The sequence below is a fragment of the Passer domesticus genome, chromosome 2 (assembly GCF_036417665.1).
Source record: "Passer domesticus isolate bPasDom1 chromosome 2, bPasDom1.hap1, whole genome shotgun sequence".
NCBI lineage: Eukaryota > Metazoa > Chordata > Aves > Passeriformes > Passeridae > Passer > Passer domesticus.
Window position 1 is genome coordinate 86,856,456 of NC_087475.1, and position 18,277 is coordinate 86,874,732.

At 38.8% G+C, this 18,277-nt stretch overlaps 1 protein-coding gene across 4 annotated transcripts in view; it reads left to right on the forward strand.

Moving 5' to 3' along the window:
* RSF1 (remodeling and spacing factor 1) overlaps positions 1-11,661 on the forward strand; it is a 61,049-nt gene extending 49,388 nt beyond the window's left edge. For all 4 annotated transcript variants that reach the window (XM_064409746.1, XM_064409747.1, XM_064409748.1 and 1 more), the window contains exons 11-16: positions 588-694; positions 3,656-3,723; positions 4,810-5,017; positions 6,709-6,932; positions 8,865-9,056; positions 10,376-11,661. In XM_064409746.1, the coding sequence (XP_064265816.1) occupies positions 588-694; positions 3,656-3,723; positions 4,810-5,017; positions 6,709-6,932; positions 8,865-9,056; positions 10,376-10,950 (1,374 nt within the window). In that variant the 3' untranslated portion in view covers positions 10,951-11,661. The remainder of the gene's footprint in view (positions 1-587; positions 695-3,655; positions 3,724-4,809; positions 5,018-6,708; positions 6,933-8,864; positions 9,057-10,375) is intronic.
* The last annotated feature ends 6,616 nt before the right edge of the window (positions 11,662-18,277 follow it).

Here is an 18,277-nt window from a genome sequence, read left to right on the forward strand (position 1 = left end):
TAAACATAGCCACTCTGCCTGGCTGTAACAAGACCAGCTTTTTCTCCCTGTCTCTGAATAACACAAAAATGATTACAGATTTTACAAACTTGCAAAAGAACCTGTGGCTGAAAGCAGATATTTGAAAAATGCAGCCTGGGGGCAGATTATTTTACTTTTAAATTAATAACTTGCAAACAATATAATAAAACTAACCTGCATGAAACTTTATGCAAACTGCACTGTATAAAGGTATCCCTGTGCTCAGTATGTAGAGGTGGTGGCTACAGTTTGTTTAGCTGCCACATTTACTAGTCCTAGGAGTATCAGCCAAGGCATGATCTCAGCATTGCAGCATAAACACAATGATCCCATAGCCTGAACCCTTAAATTCTGGTTTTGGAAAGTTATGTAGCCTGTAAGGGCAAAATGTGCAAATTCACCTGAACTGCTGTAATAGTTCACCATGTTACAAGTTAAAATGTGCTGTGCTGGGCATATGAGCTTTCTAGACAGAAGGAATAATTTGTACTACAAGTTCAGCCATAATGAGTGTGAAGGGAGGGAGGAGATAATGCTTTTTTGACACTTCTGTCTTATCTGAACAGGAGCCAGAAGTACCTGAAGGTCAGGAAGAAAAGAAGAAAGATTCCAAAAAGCCCAAATCGAAACTTGAAAGGAGATCTACCAGAACCCGAAAGTGCATAAGCTACAGGTCAGCAGCTTGTTAAAACAGCTTGTACAGCAAAAGTCATACTGTTGTTTCCTTTCTGAATCATCCCACCACTTCTCATGTAAACTTAAACATTTAAAAGAGAAACCCAACTAAAGTGTCTTTGTTCTTTCCTCTGAATACTGGTTATGCTCAGTGCTTGTGAGAGCATAAGGTGGTATAATGAAGGGGTGATGCATTAAAAAAATGAAAATGTATATGGTGTTTTGTTCAGGAATACTGGAGAAGGTTTTGGTACTACTGCAATTTCTGGAGTGAGTTAAAGCAGGTGAATTAAACCTTTCCTTTCTCTTGCATGGGAGAGTTCTGCTTGTGTCTCTAAAGGCCTTCATTTCCTTTCTGTCTTCCCCCTCCCCACTTTAGACCTTCCTTACAAGAAAGGGGCATGAAACTTACAATGTAGTTATCACACAGTGCATCTAAAAATGCAACTCTTTAGAGAAATCTGTAACTCTTTGTAGAACTTTTGACAAAAATTAAATTAGTAAATGAAAGTGCCAAGATTCTGCATTCTGAAAGTAGAATAGGTCACTAAGGTTTTCAAACTTGAGCATGATTTTAATAAGAACTTTTGTGCTCAGTGTATTACCAAGTTGTTTTTATAAACTGCTTTCTGAGTAATACCGTGTGACACTCTGTATCATCTTCAGTCCACCAGGCAAGCAAAACGCCCTTGGGATTAGAAAATAATGTGCTTGCCTGAGAGATTTTGGCAGTTTGTCCCGGATGCATTTGGAATATAAAAAAACCACCTCTATCTTTCCAGTAGTTGCTCTGTGTAAACTTTATCATCAAAAACTATAATATTCCAATACTAGAATAGCAAACTTTCCAACAATAACCATCATTGGATTTATAGTCAGCCTGGTTTGGCTGCTGAGGAGAGAGGCAAGGCATCTGCATAGGCTGGGTTTTCCAGCCTGGTCAGAACACTCAGTTTGACTTTGGTTAGCTGTTGGATTTTGGTAACTTTTTGAATGAACAAAAGAATTCACACTAAAGAAAATGCCATTGCTGCTTTAGGGAATTAAGCATTCCTGTGGGGAATGTTATGTTACAGGCAAAACTACACCGATCTGCTATCATGTTAATGCCAGGTCAGGCAGCATCTGACCAGGAGATAAAAACTCCTTGCCTGTAGGGCTGTGGGTGGCACAACTTCAGCAGGACTCATGTTGTGCAATGGCACTAAATTTTTATTGAATGTAATATTTCAGAAAAATCAGTCTTCTGATAAAAAGTGATAATCTTTCTTACAGACTACATCATACACATAAGTTTGAGCTGGTGAAAATATTACACATGTCAGTGTGTCAGATTTATATGTCTGCAGTGAAGTTCCACTGGTGTCACTAGAAGTTGTGACAACAGGGGAAAATAAATGATTAAAGTCTTATTCCAATAGGAAACAGATCTGTTTTGTGGAGCATCCTGGTTCTCTAAGGGATCTGTAATCCCTTTGTTTCACCCTTCTGTTGAGTCCTCTCATGAGCAAGTTAGCAATAACCTGCATTATGAATAAAGCAGCAGCAGAAGAAATTATGTTCCATTACACCTAATGGACAAGCAGCTGCCAGCTCACCCATGGCTGAACTCAGATTATTTGTTAGCAGTGGTTTGAAAGCATTAAGTGATTTCTTACATTTTAAAGAAGTTTTTTTTTTAGCTGTGTGGAGGGAAAACAGTGTTTGAGTAATGTGGAACTAATCTTACTGATGAAATAATTTCAGAGTTATTTCCTTGCTGGGTAAAGTGGCCTTGAGAGTGGCATGCAGTTGTTCCTAAGGAATATAAAGATATCAGAAGTCCATCACCTTATTTTTAAAAGAGAAAGTGTTTTATGCTTACTATTGGAATACAGAGTAAAGTATTAGATTTATTTTTTTCTTGTACTGCTGGAGGTTCCTATGGAGGACCAAGGTAATTATAACTGTAATCTTTCTTTCATGACTGAGAAGCAGAATCTTTAATGAATGTATTGTCCAGTTGTTAGTCATCTGTATCTGAAAAAAATACGAGAAATAACTTTTTTAAAAATGAGAAGAAGAATTTGCATCTAAATAAAAAGTCTTTTTTTTTCTATATAGTTAATAAAATTTGTACTTTCTCATGTTGGAGCTCAAGGCATCTATTTTTTTTAACAGATAACAATCCTTTTTTATGGAATTTGAATTCATAACTGAAGAAACTGAGGTCATCTGTGTTGAAAAGATTGGATCTTTTTTCTTCAGTTTGCTGTTCTCTTTAAATGAGCAACTCAGGGTGCAGAGATTTATGCAGTTTTATAAAAGCTGTTGCAGGACAAGCAAACTCAATGACTTTGCTTTTGTGTGTCCTATTCAGTTATGTAACATTGCATTACAACTTACTTATGTAGATTTATGAGGAACTTTGTACCTTGTGTTTTATCTGTTCAGCTTAGAATGTTGCAGATCCATAAAAGTATCATGAGCTTTAAGAGTAGAAAGCAGCTATGTGAAATCAGTTCTGAAGGAAAATGTGGACAGAAAAAGGAGTTGTACATTGAGTTTAATAGATGATTCTCAGGCTGTTTTGAAGGTTGGTAGAGCTAATGTAATCTAATAAAAGTTGTGGGAAAAAATGATTAATTTGTGTGAAAATGCTGTTGAAACTATTTTAAATAGCTTTCACATTATAAATGTTTAAATTCAGAGGCCTGTTGTGTGAAATGGGAGGGGATTTCTTTTCATGTAGCTCAATAGTAAGACAGGCAATGGTAAATAATCCGCAAGCAAATAGAAGTAAGAAACACAACTTTGATAATAAAATAGCCATTTTTAAAAAATTCTGGCCCATTATTTCAGTTAATTATGTATCTAACCCACTCTGTGCAGTGTAATTTCTTCAGATTTTGAAGTATGTTTTTGTAACAATTTAATTAAGGTTCACTTCAAAGTGGTAAATGGAAGCTGTTATTTTTAGGTTTGATGAATTTGATGAGGCAATTGATGAAGCAATTGAAGACGATATCAAGGAGGCTGATGGAGGAGGTATGTTTCTGATGTTACTTGTTTTGCATTGCAGTGGTGATGAGAAGATGGAGAGCAAATTTATTTTGATATGAGAAGCAACAAATATAACCCTCTCCCTTTAAACTTTGTAGTGTGCCTGGGATTTTTTTTACTGCTGTATTTTTGGATGTGAACTAAATATTTTCCCTTAGGAGTAGCCATCCCATATTGCCAAAAGATGTCAGAAAATTAGTAAAAGTTGATAGTTAAATCCGTCCTGTACAGGTTTTTATATATGTAATGAGTAAGTTTTGGATTTGAGATTGGAATGGCAGCAGTGCTATTGACATCTGTCCCCTTTAAAAAGAGGACTCACTGATTGGTCTGCAGATGGACCCCCTAAAACACTGGGTGTAGCAAATTGTGTTAATATTCATCCAGCTCTGTTAGCACTTCTCATCTGAACGCAAAAAAAGTGAAATTCTGTTCTTTGTTGCCTGTTAAGGCAACATGTGACCAAACAGAGATCTTCAGCACTATCTGAGAGGGATGGAGGTGGATTTCTGCTTCTGCCTCACCTTAACTTGCCTGAAGAAAACAGCCATGAAACATTGTCCCTCAGTTGTTTGGCCTGTGGCACCTCCAGACACTCACCAGTTTCAGCAGCTTGTGGATGTGTGCAGACAATCTGAAAATCTATGGGTGTGTAACACAAGGTCCATTACAGTAAATGTAACTACACCTTTTCAAAAAATTCCACTTCTTAGCCAATCCACAACTCAAATCCTTCATCTCCCAAGAAGGATATTCAGCATTATGAAAAAGGTGTATTATCTGGTAATTTTCCTCTCAAAAGGCACTGGTGTGGTAATAGTGTGGTTTGGGGTGGAGTAACAGAATGCAGACACTTAACCAAGACCTTCTGCATGGACCTCAGTATTTCCAAGTAACCACAGCTGGGCTGTGTATGTCAGCAGCAAGACTCTGGACAGAGTCTTGCTTGACAAGAAAGTATTCTGCTTGACAGAAAATAAACTGAAGGTAGGCATATGCAAGAAAGATCTGTAGAAATTTAAACAAGAAAATAAACTTGCTATTGTTTCCCCTTTCTGTTACTGAATCCAGGCATTGGCAGAGGCAAAGACATGTCAAATATCACAGGTCACCGTGGAAAAGACATTTCCACAATCCTAGAGGAAGAAAGGAAGGAAAACAAGCGACCACAAAGAGCTGCTGCAGCACGACGCAAGAAACGACGGCGACTAAATGACTTGGATAGTGACAGTAACATGGATGAAGAAGAGAGTGAGGATGAATTCAAGATCAGTGATGGGTAGGTCTGCAATTTAACTTCCACCACAAGTCACTGACCTCTGCAGGCTTCTGTGACTCTGGAGTGTCCCTAACATGATCATCAGGACCATGTTCCCAGTGTTGGAATGGCACTGCACATTGCCAGTAAAAGTCAGAGAATGATAGAATGGTTTGGGTTGGAGGGGACCTTAAAGATCATCCAGTTCAAATCCCCTACCATGGAGTCCTCCTTGCCTAATAGAAAAACTGCATTCTGGATCCATGTGCTGACATCATCCAATCTGTATTTTAAGCATAATACATACTGGAAACATTACTGTGAGTTTTGAGGCCTTACTACAGGCTTCTGTTAGTGAAGGAGCCAGGTGGGCTCAGTTCTCTGGCTGATGTGACTGTCGAGCAGAAATCTGTAACAAAAATGTAACTGAAATGAGGCTGGGTATTCCCTTTTAAAAATTAGAGTTGAAAATTCCGATTTTGTGGGATTCTGTTGGCCTGAGTGTCATTTAGAAATTGGAAGAGGAAAATTTTCATTATTTAGAGCATATAAAGCCTGTCAGGCAGATTCTGAAATTAGTTCTTGATTGCTGCTCTGTAGGAGGTAGAGTTTGAAAACAGTCAATGAAATGGCTTATACTGTAAAACACAAATATATGTCATTGCTCTGGCTGACTGAAACTCACTTTCCACAGAATTTCTCATCATTCAGTCTGGGCAATTACTGATGTTAAAAAACCTGATAATTTCAGATTAACTTTATGCCTCAATGAAGCAACATAATAAAGCAGGCACAAGGCTGTAGGCTCTTTACCAGCAACTTTTAAAGATTTACACCAATCATTGAGTCAATTTACTCAAAGTGTATAGAAAATTTATACAAGATAAATGTAAAAATGTTTAGCTTTGTTTTTCACCTGTGACCATACTGAGGACGTTTCACTGGCACCCTGAATAATTGAGCTGCATGTGCTGGAAATTTCCAATCAGTGAGCGTAGCTTGTGGAAATGTCACAGAATTAATAGTGCATTGATCTGTTAAAGTGTGCTCATGCATTCTCAACTCCACCCTCTGCTTAGGGCCTTCTGGATCTTACACTGGAATTTAGATTCAGCTGGAAGCCAAATGCAAGTGTACCTTCAATGTTTGATGGTTTTTAGAAAAGCCTTGACTCACTTGAAATTATGGGAATGTTCCAAGCTTATAAGGTTGTGAGGTACATGTTTTACATTAGAACCATAGTTTTGTATTAAGATACAATATTCTAATTCTGGGAAATTGTGTGGGACAGTTCTGGGTTTGTGAAGGAAAGGTCACCTTTGCTAGAACATGGTTGGTGGTTTTTTCCCTCCACAGTTACTGCTATGCAGACATTACATTGCAATGAACAATATGAACACTCTAGATGTCCTGTGTTAATGCCACCTGCAGTGTTGGTTTATATCCACCTGCAGTGTGTTTATATCCACCTGCTGTTGTAGTCTGCTGTTTAATGTCATGCACTGTAAAGTCGTGTCCCAAATACACAGCTGAAACCTCATATTAGTGATGGCAGCTTGCTCTCTCTGGATCTTTGCTCCTCATTATAAGATTTGTGCTTTTTTTTGTTTTGTGTAAAATGATGCTTGTCACTTGCTTGTAAAATACAAGTATTAGCTCAATCCTTCAGTTGTGATGCCTCTCTCTGTTGTCTGGGGTTTTCCTTTGAACAGATCTCAGGATGAGTTTGTTATATCAGAGGAAAATCTGGATGAAAGTGAAGATGACCCACCATCAAACGAGGACAGTGACTCTGAGTTCTGCGCCCGCATATCCAGGCGACACCTCTCCAGGCCCATGAGGCAAAGCAGGCGGTTACGAAGGAAAACAGTCAAGAAAAAATACTCTGAAGATGATGAAGATGAAGAGTCTGAGGACAATTCAAGCAGAGAGTCAGGTGAGTAGAAGCAATCTTTGATATTTTAAGTACTCTCTTCTGGAGAGAGCGAGAATGGCAGCCTGAGTTTCTGTCATGACTGACTAGCTTGTTTGCTTGCTTTGGTCAAGTCAGATGTCATCTTTGCTGTAAAGCAGTTTGCTACTTGTTCTCCTGTCAGTATTTTTCAGGAAGTTGGTATTGAGCGCTAGGTTCTTGGCATTTCTAGGTAATTACGTATTTAAATAAATGCTTGTGCTATGATTCTAGAGGCCACCATTGTGGATAGTTGCAGCTACCTCTGTACCTCTCCTGTTGGGCACATGATTATAGGAAAGAGGTTCAAAAGCACACAAAAATGTGCTTCTTTATAGCTAGTAGAAGACCTTCTGAACACACCTATGAAAAGGATTCTGAAAGAATCCTTTTCTGACACTTCTATAGCGAAGTAAACTTCAGTTGTATGGCATTCTGTGTTTTCTGGGAGTCTTGAAAGCAAAGAATGACACCTTGAATCTCTCCTAAAATTATCTTTAAAATCTTCAGTAACTGAAGACTCTTGCATTGCAGCAGAACCTAATAAGTTCACTTTATTCTACTTGTCCTTCAACTACTTCATTTTCTGTTGGCATGGTTTGAAGTGTGAGAATAGTACCTGTGCACTACATAAATCTCTTCATCTTTCTCTGAAGACTGTCCTCCTTGTTTCTGCTTCATTTGAGACACAGACTAGAAGGTGCCATATACATAAGCACTCATTTTTTCTCACTCTTATTGTGAATTTAAGATTTTAACTATACTGGGGTGTATACTATACTGGGGTATACCTTACTGCAGTGTGTGTTATCTTTCCAGTGTTTTATCTGTCTGTCTAGAATATAGATGATGAACATGTTGGAGTAAGTTGCTTTGGAGTACTGATTTCCAAAAGGAAGGTTCATACATGGACAGATGAAGGCAACTATATGAGTGATTAGAGGGATTGTTATCTCCATGTCCTCAGTGCATCATTGCACTGATCATAAGCTCTTACCAATGAAGATACTGGCAGAAGTCATTATCTGTTCTGTAATGCACAAGAACAACTGTTTGTTTCCTGATGGACACACATCTGTAATAAAAACAACTGATTCCTTTTTCATTCCATATATATCTAAAACTATAATGTTAACTGTGTGTTTCTATTTCTCTCTTATCCTCATTATTGTCCATCAGGATCCTGCTTTAAGCCTGTTTTCAGCTAAGGAAATCAGGTGCCCTGCAAGAAGCTTTATTTTCAGTCTCCAGAGATGGAATTTCTTTCTAAAGCTGGTTGTTCTTGCTGACTTGCTCTCTTTCTTTGTCTAATATTTTAGGAAGTAAAGAGGATGCCACTTAGATCTGTGGCTCATGTCAATCTATAACTTAGAAACAGTGTGTGACTTCTATAGAAATGTATCTTGGATTAATGGTTCTGGCATAGCGCAGTGAAAAGCAGATGAAGTTGATTTGAGGCTATTTTCAACTCATGTAAATAAATTTGATTTTTGAAGACACTAGCTGCAGGAAGAACTGTGATTGATGGTAAGTTTCTTCTGTATGGTTTCTGTTTCAAGCAAACCCACAATTGAGTGAAACTGGTTTTTTTTGTTAACTTATATAACTCAGATCTTGGAGTTTCATCTTGTCAGTCATTTTTCATCTACCTGTTCTTAAAAGTCTTCTAGTAGAGTACACATTATTTAAATTTTAAAAGCAGGACAGACTCTCCTGAGGCACTGGTAATGTGTACCATCAACTCCAGTAAGGTTGTTTCCACTGTCAGGAGTTGTAGAGACATCTTTGACACCAGTAGACATGAGGCAACAAAAACACCGTAAGGAAACTATCTGAATTAGGAAACTTACCTAATTTTTTTGTGTGAGGCAGTTTGCTTTGATGGACTAATGCACATCACTGTTTTGTTCCATACAGAGAGTGGTGATTACACAGATTACAGTGATGATGATTACTTGGAAACTAGGAGGAGAAGATCAAGACGGAATCAGAAGAGACAAGTTAATTATAAGGAAGATTCAGAAAGTGATGGCTCACAGAAAAGTGTCCGATATGGGAAGGAGTTGAGAAGAGTTCATAAACGCAGGCTCTCCACTTCAGATAGTGAAGGTAAAATAAACAGTCCAGCATTTCCAGGAACATGTGTATGTCAGCATCAGCATGAAGGGAAAGTTGCATAGTTCCAAGATTTCAGAGAATTGTCTTTCTAGAAACTCTTTCCTTCTGACACAGCCCACTGGTACTTTATGATGCACTGAGTCACTTCTCAAACTTATCATTGCCCCTAATCCTGACTTCAAGGTCTGAATTTACTGTGCCTGACACAGAGTGTTGGGATTCCAAAATTGGCAGAAATACAACTGTTTCACCACATTTCTCTTAAGATGTCACAAAGCTGCCTCCCACCAGCCTCTAAAGATTCTCTTATGTAAGAGGAAGGGCATTGCCACTGGTGCCCTGGCGTTTGTGCTGGTGGTTCAGACTCATTCCATCTCCTGTTTAAGGAGCTGTGCCAAGTGCAGAGGAAGCCTCTCTCAGTAATGTCAGGCACACCATGAGTGACTGGTGTGCTTTGTGATTTATAATTAATTAGCTTTTACAAAATCAGCCAGTGACTTTGGCTGGTTTGGATTGTGGATGCCTGGATTATCAGACCTTAGCTCTGGCTTTCTGAATGCTGAGTGGTGCAGGTTGCAGTGGATACCAGGTTTCCTCAGAAAATGACCTGTCCTTGGCAGCCTGAGTGCCTCAGTTTTGGAAGGGCCCTCCTGAGATTACAGAGGGTAGAGTATCCTCTAGGTGAAGGGAAACAAGTATGTGATCCAAGTCTGTAGTGTCTCAAAAACATGATCTTCAACACAGCCTGTTCTCAGGCTCTGTGGTGGCTTTTTTTGCCAGCACTAGTGGCTTTAAACATTCCCTGATTGACATTGTCTTTTCTTCATGAAGTCCCATTTCCTCGGGTATTTTAAGTATTGGCTTTCGAGGTATTAAAATCAGCACCATCTGGCACCTTTCCAGCACTCTCATGCAGTTCCCACAATATATCATAAAACACATAACAGTGTTACTGGAATTGTAATTACTTCAAAAATAGAGGAACACTGTCAGTCTCAATCATCTTGAACCTACATTAAATAATACCCTTTAAAATGAAAATTCCTGTGATTTCTAATGGGTATCACAAAGGGACAACAAATTATGTTTGCTATTTGATTTTTCAGTTTCCATTTTTTCTCACCTCATATTTAAAAGAAGTTACTTTAAAAAGTAAAAAGAATGCAAGCCTTTTGGCTTGGTTGGGGAACCTGGGGAAGGAGACAAAAATGTGTGTGCTCAGAGAGCTGTCTTGTTAATGAGTGTGAAAGATGAACAATAAATGTTGCACTCAGATTTGCTAATGGTTCTAAGTCTGCTGCTTCTTCCAGAAAGCTACACATCTAAGAACTCTGAAGATGATGAATCCACAAAGGAGTCAAAGCGACTGATTCGAAAACGTCGGCGAAGTACAGACGACTATTCCGAGGAAGAAGGAGAGGATGAGGAGGAGGAAGGGAAGCCTGTCCGCAAACGCCTGAATCGGATTGAGACCGACGAGGAAGATGGCTGTGAAAACGCGAACGACGACGCAGAAACCCCCGCTCCTGCAGATAAGCTGCCAGCAACACAAGCCCCCCAAGACAACCCCAAGAAGCACTGCTACCGGATAGAGAGCGATGACGAAGATGACTTTGATAATGTAGGGAAAGTAGAGAGCCCTTTGGACTACAGCCTGGTGGACTTGCCTTCCACCAACGGACAGAGCCCAGGGAAAACCATTGAGAACTTGATTGGCAAGCCAAGCGAGAAGACCCAGGCCCCCAAGGACAGCACAGCCAGTGCCAGCCTGGCGCCCAACGGGACAGGAAGTGGGCAGGAAGCGGTAGGGCCGGAGGAGGATGAAGATGAACTTTTGAGAGTGACTGACCTTGTTGATTACGTCTGTAACAGTGAACAGTTATAAGACTTCCATTTTTGTGCTAATTTATTCCACGGTAGCTCATACCAGCGGGCCAGTTATTAAAAGTTGTTTTATTTTTCCTAGAAAATTCTCCACTACAGTATCACTTTCTAGAAGCAAGAATTTCACCAGTCCTGCAGTCTTTCTGTGAAGTGACCAGTTTTGAACTTTGAAGATGAATTGCTGTAAATTCCCTCTCTTACCCCCCTTCTCCTTCCAAGTCCATGGTCCTGGGTAATTTCACTCACAAAAACCTTATAACAACAAGAGATTTGTATATTTTTGACTTTATATTTCCTGAGTGCATACAAATTTGTGGAAATGGGTGGCCTAAGAAAGCATTCCAAATCAGTCAGGGCCCAAACCGGAACTGGGGTGGGTTTGGCTCAAGGGGTGGGGGGACGGGAGGGGGGTGGTGCAGAAGCACTTGTGCTTTAGCTTTTTAATATGAGATATATATTATATTTAAATGTTCACAACTTAGATTACAACTTAACAGACAGTTAAAAGCAAAATTAATGTCTGTACTGTCGCATTTTGTGAGTTGTAGGTTAACATACCATAGCTCATTTTAGTAATCACCTTCATGGAAGCAGTTTGATTTTAATACTGGAGGCAAACAGAATTATTAGAGGCCAAGAAGGTACCATAAACAAGAACTCTGCTATTCATTATGACTTGCAGACTTTCCTAATAAACATCCTTTAAAATGTTTGTACAGTGAAGTGTACTGTAATGAAGTTTTTAACACTCGAAACACTCTAGCCATGAATTTCTAAAGTGATCTCATGCACAGTTCATCAGATGGCCTTCAATGCACAGTGTCTAGTGGGAGGATGTGTTGATGTCAAGTCTTTAAGCTGGATGTCAAGTAAGTCTGTAAGCACTGCAGACTTCTACAGACAAAAGAACCCTGCAATCGCTGCCTGGCCACGTGAGTTTCATAACCAGTTGGAGTATTCTGAACAAAATGTGTTTGTACAAATGGCATTGACCACAGAATGACAGTGCATAAGAGGATGGAGGAATTTTCAAATAAACCATGACTGGTCCATTCATGCCCTTAATATCTACTTCAAATTGAAGTAAACAAATGGAACAGTTTTCCTTTTGGAGGTTTTCTGTTTAAGGTTTGTGTGTGTTTTTGTTTTGGTTTTGCTTATCTGCCTGGATGTATTAGCAGGTTTTGAATGTAGTTGTTGGCCTTTGGCCATTAGAATTTTCTTAAAATACATTTTAATAACTGTCATGTGACCAACTGATTTCAAGAAGGCAGAGTTTCTGAGAGAAAACGCTTGACTACAAGACATCTCATCAACTTTTCAGCAGGCATGAAGTGATATGTGTTTTTATTCAAGGGGGAAAAAAAAGACAATGGAAGAATCAAAACCCCACCAAATCGACATGGGGCACATCAAGAGCATTCAGTTTTCTCTTACTCTGATTAAGATGCAGGCTATAGCATTTGTACATGTTATAGGACACAGACAGCTCAAACAGATCTGCCAAACATTGAAATCCAAAAAGGTCACGTCTGTTAATCCTTTTGCTCTGAGATTTGGATTTTTGACTGGTGTTTATGTCCATTGCCGGCAATGGATGCACCAAAGCTGCTGCTGCCACTAAGGAGTGAGTTCTCCTTTCCTGTCCCACCTGATTCCCTTCCATTATATTGTATTTACTAGTTAGTCATTAAGCACTTCTGTTTTCTTGTACTAAAACCAGCATTAGGCCTTTACTAAATACCTCTCTAGAAATTTTACCTACCTTCTGGTCTTTAAAATCTTGGTTTTGTTTCCCCACCTCTTTCTCCCCAAGGTCTGTCAGAACCACTCTATGACTCTTACTCATTTGAGTTCTAGCAGTGCACATACCATGCTATAAAAGTAGGATCAGAAAGATGTAAAAAGATGGAACTTGCTCATTGTCTGCTGTGCTAAGCAGGCTTGTGATTAAAAACAAAGAGAATTCACTCTCTACATGACAATTTAATTTCATCAAAGATTAAATGTTTTCCTACCTTACTGATATTAACAATTAACAGTTAAATGATTAAAATGGGATAGTAATGAGCCACAGAAGCTTGGAAAGTTCTTAAAAGCATATGTAGCATTTTAAGCTGCTCTAGTGATTTTCTTTGCCTAGGTGATGCATAAATGTAGTGCTTCTCAATTTGAATATACTTGGGTGTTAGAACAAGTAAGAACATAAGGCTTCCACTTGTCCATGGTAGTAGTTGCTGAGTATTTTTAATTCTTGCAGTGCAAACTGATTCACATCCATCAACTCTGTGGACTCTGTAGTTCCTCATTTGTTTTGGCACTGCCATGTTTTCTTTTGCTGCCTGATGGAGCCTTTTATTATCTGATCAAACATTTTTGCTTGTAGAGTCAACTCCAAATGCTAAATACTTAGTGGGGTGGTACTTGTGCATGTAAGAAAATTCAAAAGAGTTACAATTCTGGATATACCGATCATGAGAAAAATTGAGTACTGAGTTAGAGCAATGTAAAAGCAGGAAAGACCAGGAAGCAAAATAGGAGCAGGAAGGACCAGGAGCATTGAAGCTTGCATCAGAAGTGTCGTGTTTTAAAAATGGCCAGTTGTTACCAAATTGTACTTTCTAAAGGGTCTATTCTTAAAAGCAACTTTTCTGTCTTCTAAGAGGTTACCCTTGGTACCTGAGATGGCTTCATCCCATAGGATCTAGAGTTCCTCCTTAGATCAGTGGGAATGATGTGCAAGGAAAAACTGCAAAAAATGCTTTGGAAAGCATTTCTTTTATTACTTTTTTATTACTTTTATTCTTTTATTACTCTTTTAAAACTTGGTATTTCTGTCATTTTTAAGGCTTCCTGCTTGGTGGAAAATGTATCATCTTCTATTTGGGAAGATGGCATTTTCTGACAAGAGGCCAGCTATCACACAGGGTTCATGCTGTTACAGTATGGATATGTGATTCCAGAGTGAAAATGTCTTCCTGGTGTCCTTACAGCCTTGTGCCCTTCTGTGCACAGTGTGAGATCAGAAGTTAGTTGAACAGTGATCTTCAGGTATAGGTTTGGGCTTAAAGCTCAGACTGTATGGGAAACAGGAAGCAGGTCAAGGATTGTTTTTAATGAGATCAAGCAGCTACTGGGTGAATATGCTGAGCATTTATTCAACAAACTCTTGTTTATTCCACACAGATTGTCACTAACGGCTTTGTCTTTTTTTTTTAGCAGCAAGCTCTTTTGTATATAACTGACTGGGAAGAAAGCTGATTTCTATGTGTACTCTAAGTAGCACTGCTGGGAAGAAGAACATATAGATCAAGTGGAGGAGTGGATTTTTTTGTGCCACCAGGATAAATGCTGGCTGTTTGCTTCCCTGTGTGGTGCTTCTGTGACTCAGTGATAAAAAGCACACAAGCAGGGCCACTGCAGTAATGAATGGGGTGTGTTAATCTAAGCAGAAGGGGATAGAATTAACAACTGGGTTGGTTTCATCACAGTTGCTGTCTTCTGGTTGTTGAGTCTGATAAACTTGAGCATATTCTTGATATAAGATGGAAAGTGAGATCATATTTAACAACCCTTAGTTGGCAAGGTCAGTGCTAAACAATCAGCTCTTTGATGCTTTCATTTTGTACATGCTGAATTACATTTTAAAATTACTGCATCTTCCTGGCTATTTTTTTTTGAATGAATAGATTGTTCTGGTCTAGCAGCACTTAAGAGAAACAAGAGACGCTTTTTTTAAAAAAGCTCATTTTTGAAGTGTCACCTTCAAGATTTTATTGTATTGTCTCGGTTACTCTCCATATTATGGGAGCTAATGACTTAGACTTGTTTTCTGTTCACTTCTGTTTTCTAATTGCTGTGTCTAAGCTCTTGGTGAGAGACTTTACATTGAGAAGCTCAAGGGGCAAAAGATATATGTTCACAAAAGAAAAATTGTATGGTAGTGGTACACTTGTTCTGATTTCTCTTTACATCTGTTATTTAAACTACACTGGTATCCAGATGCTGCGATTGTAATGATTTTAATCCTTCATTGTCAGGGGGTCCATTTTATACCTCTGTTTTCAGGTGCTTATAATAACATGGTTTTCAGTTTTTTGTGGTAGGAAGCTCTAGTCTAAACCTTCAAATAATGATTTGAAATCACATATTTTTACAAACTTTCATGAAAAGTAAACAGAGTTTTTATGGCACCTGCTTTTTAAAATTCACTTTATACACAGTGATTTAAATAAATCATGGCAGTAATGCTTGCCCACAGAACTGGTCTGACAAAAAGATTTGTATAATCTAATTCAAAAAAGCTTTATATAGGCTTTGAAAATTGGTCTGATACATGTGACTACTATTCACATACTTGTAAGGTGGTTCTGATGTGCAGTGTGTACCCTAGGTATGTATTTGCATTTGATGTATGCTTCTGATTTGGTTGGTGGATAAAATCCTTAAATATATATAAATATATGTAGAAGATCAAGTATCTTCAAATGCTGTTTCGTTGCATTTCCCAAATGCAAATTTGGGAAAAAATTTGCATTGAATATGGTATAGGAATCTAGAAATAAGACAGCAGTAGAATTTTACAAGTCCTTAAGTGTTCACAACTTCCACAGAAGCATTTAGGATATTGTCCAAAGTAACGATTTACAGGATCAAGATCACATTTGCTGGTACTCTCTTCTGCCTCCCCGTCCCTAACAGTTAGCATAGGGACTGTATCTCACTTAAAATGTTGGAAGACAGAAAGTAAAAAAATCCAGCAGAAATTATCTATTTGGGGTTTTTTTTTGTTGTTGTTGTTTTGGTTGGATTTTTTTGCTGGTATATCCTGATAAAAGAAAACTTCTATGACTTAATTTTTGATGCTTTACCTAGTTGCTTTACCTCTCCTAATGGAGAGTTCTGGCTTCAGAAATATTTATCAGTTGGAAATTATTTCTGGAGACCCAGCAGCTGGGGTATTGAGGATTACTAGTCACTTTGGAAAGTCACATCACTTACCAAGCTCCTCTTTGGATTAGGTGTAACTAACTGAGGTAGTTCCAAACAATAGAAACATGGGAATGATTGTCCCAACACTTCAGGGTAATTTAACTTACTTTGTACATCACAGAAGATGTATATTGCTTAGTATAACGTGTAAATAAAAGATTGCAGAGGGCGTCTGGGGGAAAGAATAAAACACTCTAAAGTAGATAAATTTTTAGAGTTGAATCTGTGATGTAAAGCATTCAGATTCAACTGCAATTAAAAGCAAGTCTTACAGCTTGGGTTTTTGACTATCATCTTGTAAAGGCTGGCCCCCACACCTGAGCTGAGGAGCAGGAGAGGGGACAACATTGCAGTTAGAGGGGCACACGTGCCTGCCAGTAGATCTGCTGTTGCTCCATACAACCCCAAAGGTTGCTGAGGAGAGCTGAGCGTTTGTTCAGCTGGTTTACTTTGTGCACTTTGCAGCACTTTGTGTATAGTCAGTCTCACCGGCTCCCCAGGTGCAGACAGAGTCACTCGCTCCTGCTGTTTGGATGCTTATTCCAATAACAGGGAGATGGGGAATGGATGGAGGGAAGTGGAATGGAATAGTGTGTATGCAAACTCACACCATTCGCAAGAAGAGGTCTTGGACAGGCCTAGCAACTACTTGTGACTTGCTCTTTAAAGGCTGGATTTCCAAAGGAAGGTCTCCATTTAGGAGAATCATCCCGATACCCTCCTTTTCTCATCCCGATTTTCAAAGTAACTGGAAAATGTACTTGATGTCTCGTTCCTTGAGGGAATAAATAATGTTCCTCCGTCAGTGCAATGTGGATGTAGAAAAAATTAGGAGCAGTCCGTAGAATATTATGACAATGTTTGTCTTCTGGGATGACAGTCACAGTCCACACAGTTTGCTTTCTTGTTTGTTCCTCTTATTGTGTCCCATACAACTGAACTTGGATCAGTCTGTCAGAACTTAAGTGGTTCTACAGGGATAAAGTCCTTCTGCAAAAACATATGATAGACCTAGTGACCAGTGCACTCTTTGTTAGTTAGAACAGATAAAAGTCCTTATAGATGCTAATCTGCCACTCAAGGTAGAGGTAGGAAAGGAAGTCAAATCATAATAAGCCTTGTTTAGTTTTCCATTTTGTACTCATTATATGGACTCTAAAATTTTGTACAGTACCTTTTTCCTGTCCTTTATTCACTCAAAGGATGCTTCTCCCCCTAACTGCCATTAAACTGCCATTAAACTGTTGCCAATGCAGTTGCTGGTTCCTGCCCGTGTTTCACAGTGCTCCTGCTTCAGCCAGGGGATGGATGGAACTGATCCAAACGCATGATGTTACCATTCCTGGGTGCAGGGCAGTTCTCACACAGGCACAGATCCTGTCAATGAGACAAACATTGGGGATTCTCAGTGTCCCATAGGGATGCTTACCCTCCAGTATTCTTTTGACAACTGGATCAAATCTGCCAGACAGGTCTCTTAAAATTTAAGATGTGCTTACATGAAGTACAGTTTTGTCTTGCTCCTGTGCGCTGTTTGTGTGTTTGCAAAGACACCTTGAGTTCCTTAAAAATGGTCTCCACAGCTGGCCTCATCTTCTGTTTTCTTTCTCTAAAGAATTAACACAGTAAAGTTCCACAAGTGGAGCTCTTTATGTAGCGTTTAATCCTTGCATTTTTTGAGTCCTGAACCTTGTTTTTTTCAGTCTTTCTTCAATCATGACTTGCTACAATATTAAAGGGAAAGGACCTGGGGACACACACTGTGTGTGTGGGAAGGGGGGGAAATACCTTGAAAAAAACTGGAAGTGTTATTCTTGTTGCACATAAATTGGGTGGTGCTTTCACTGTCTTTTCCCTCCCACTGGTAATATCACGTGCATGTAAAACATGCTGCGTTAAAACTTTTTTAAATGGAAATCATGGTGGCATAGTGCTCAAAGGGTTAACTGCAGTTTATTAACAGCTAATGTTTTTAGATTTGCAGTACACAACTGTTTAAATACTGTATTCCTTGTAAATGAAGTAAGAAAAAATGTTAAGGCTGGTGCCAATATTTTTGTTAATGAATTGTTCAGCATTGTCTCTCACTACAGTCTGGTCAGAACTCTTTATGTATAAGCTGGGCCTGAAGCCATTTTATAGCTTGTAGGCCTAATTGTGTAACTTTTCTTTCATAATGGTTTTGTTATAATATCTACTGTCATTTCTTTCATATAAATATGACATGTAAATTGTCATAATAAAAAAATTGAAATAACTTGATGTACAAAGTATAATGTGTATTGCAGATACAAGTGCTTTTTAATGATCATTACACATGCACATACCTTTTTTAG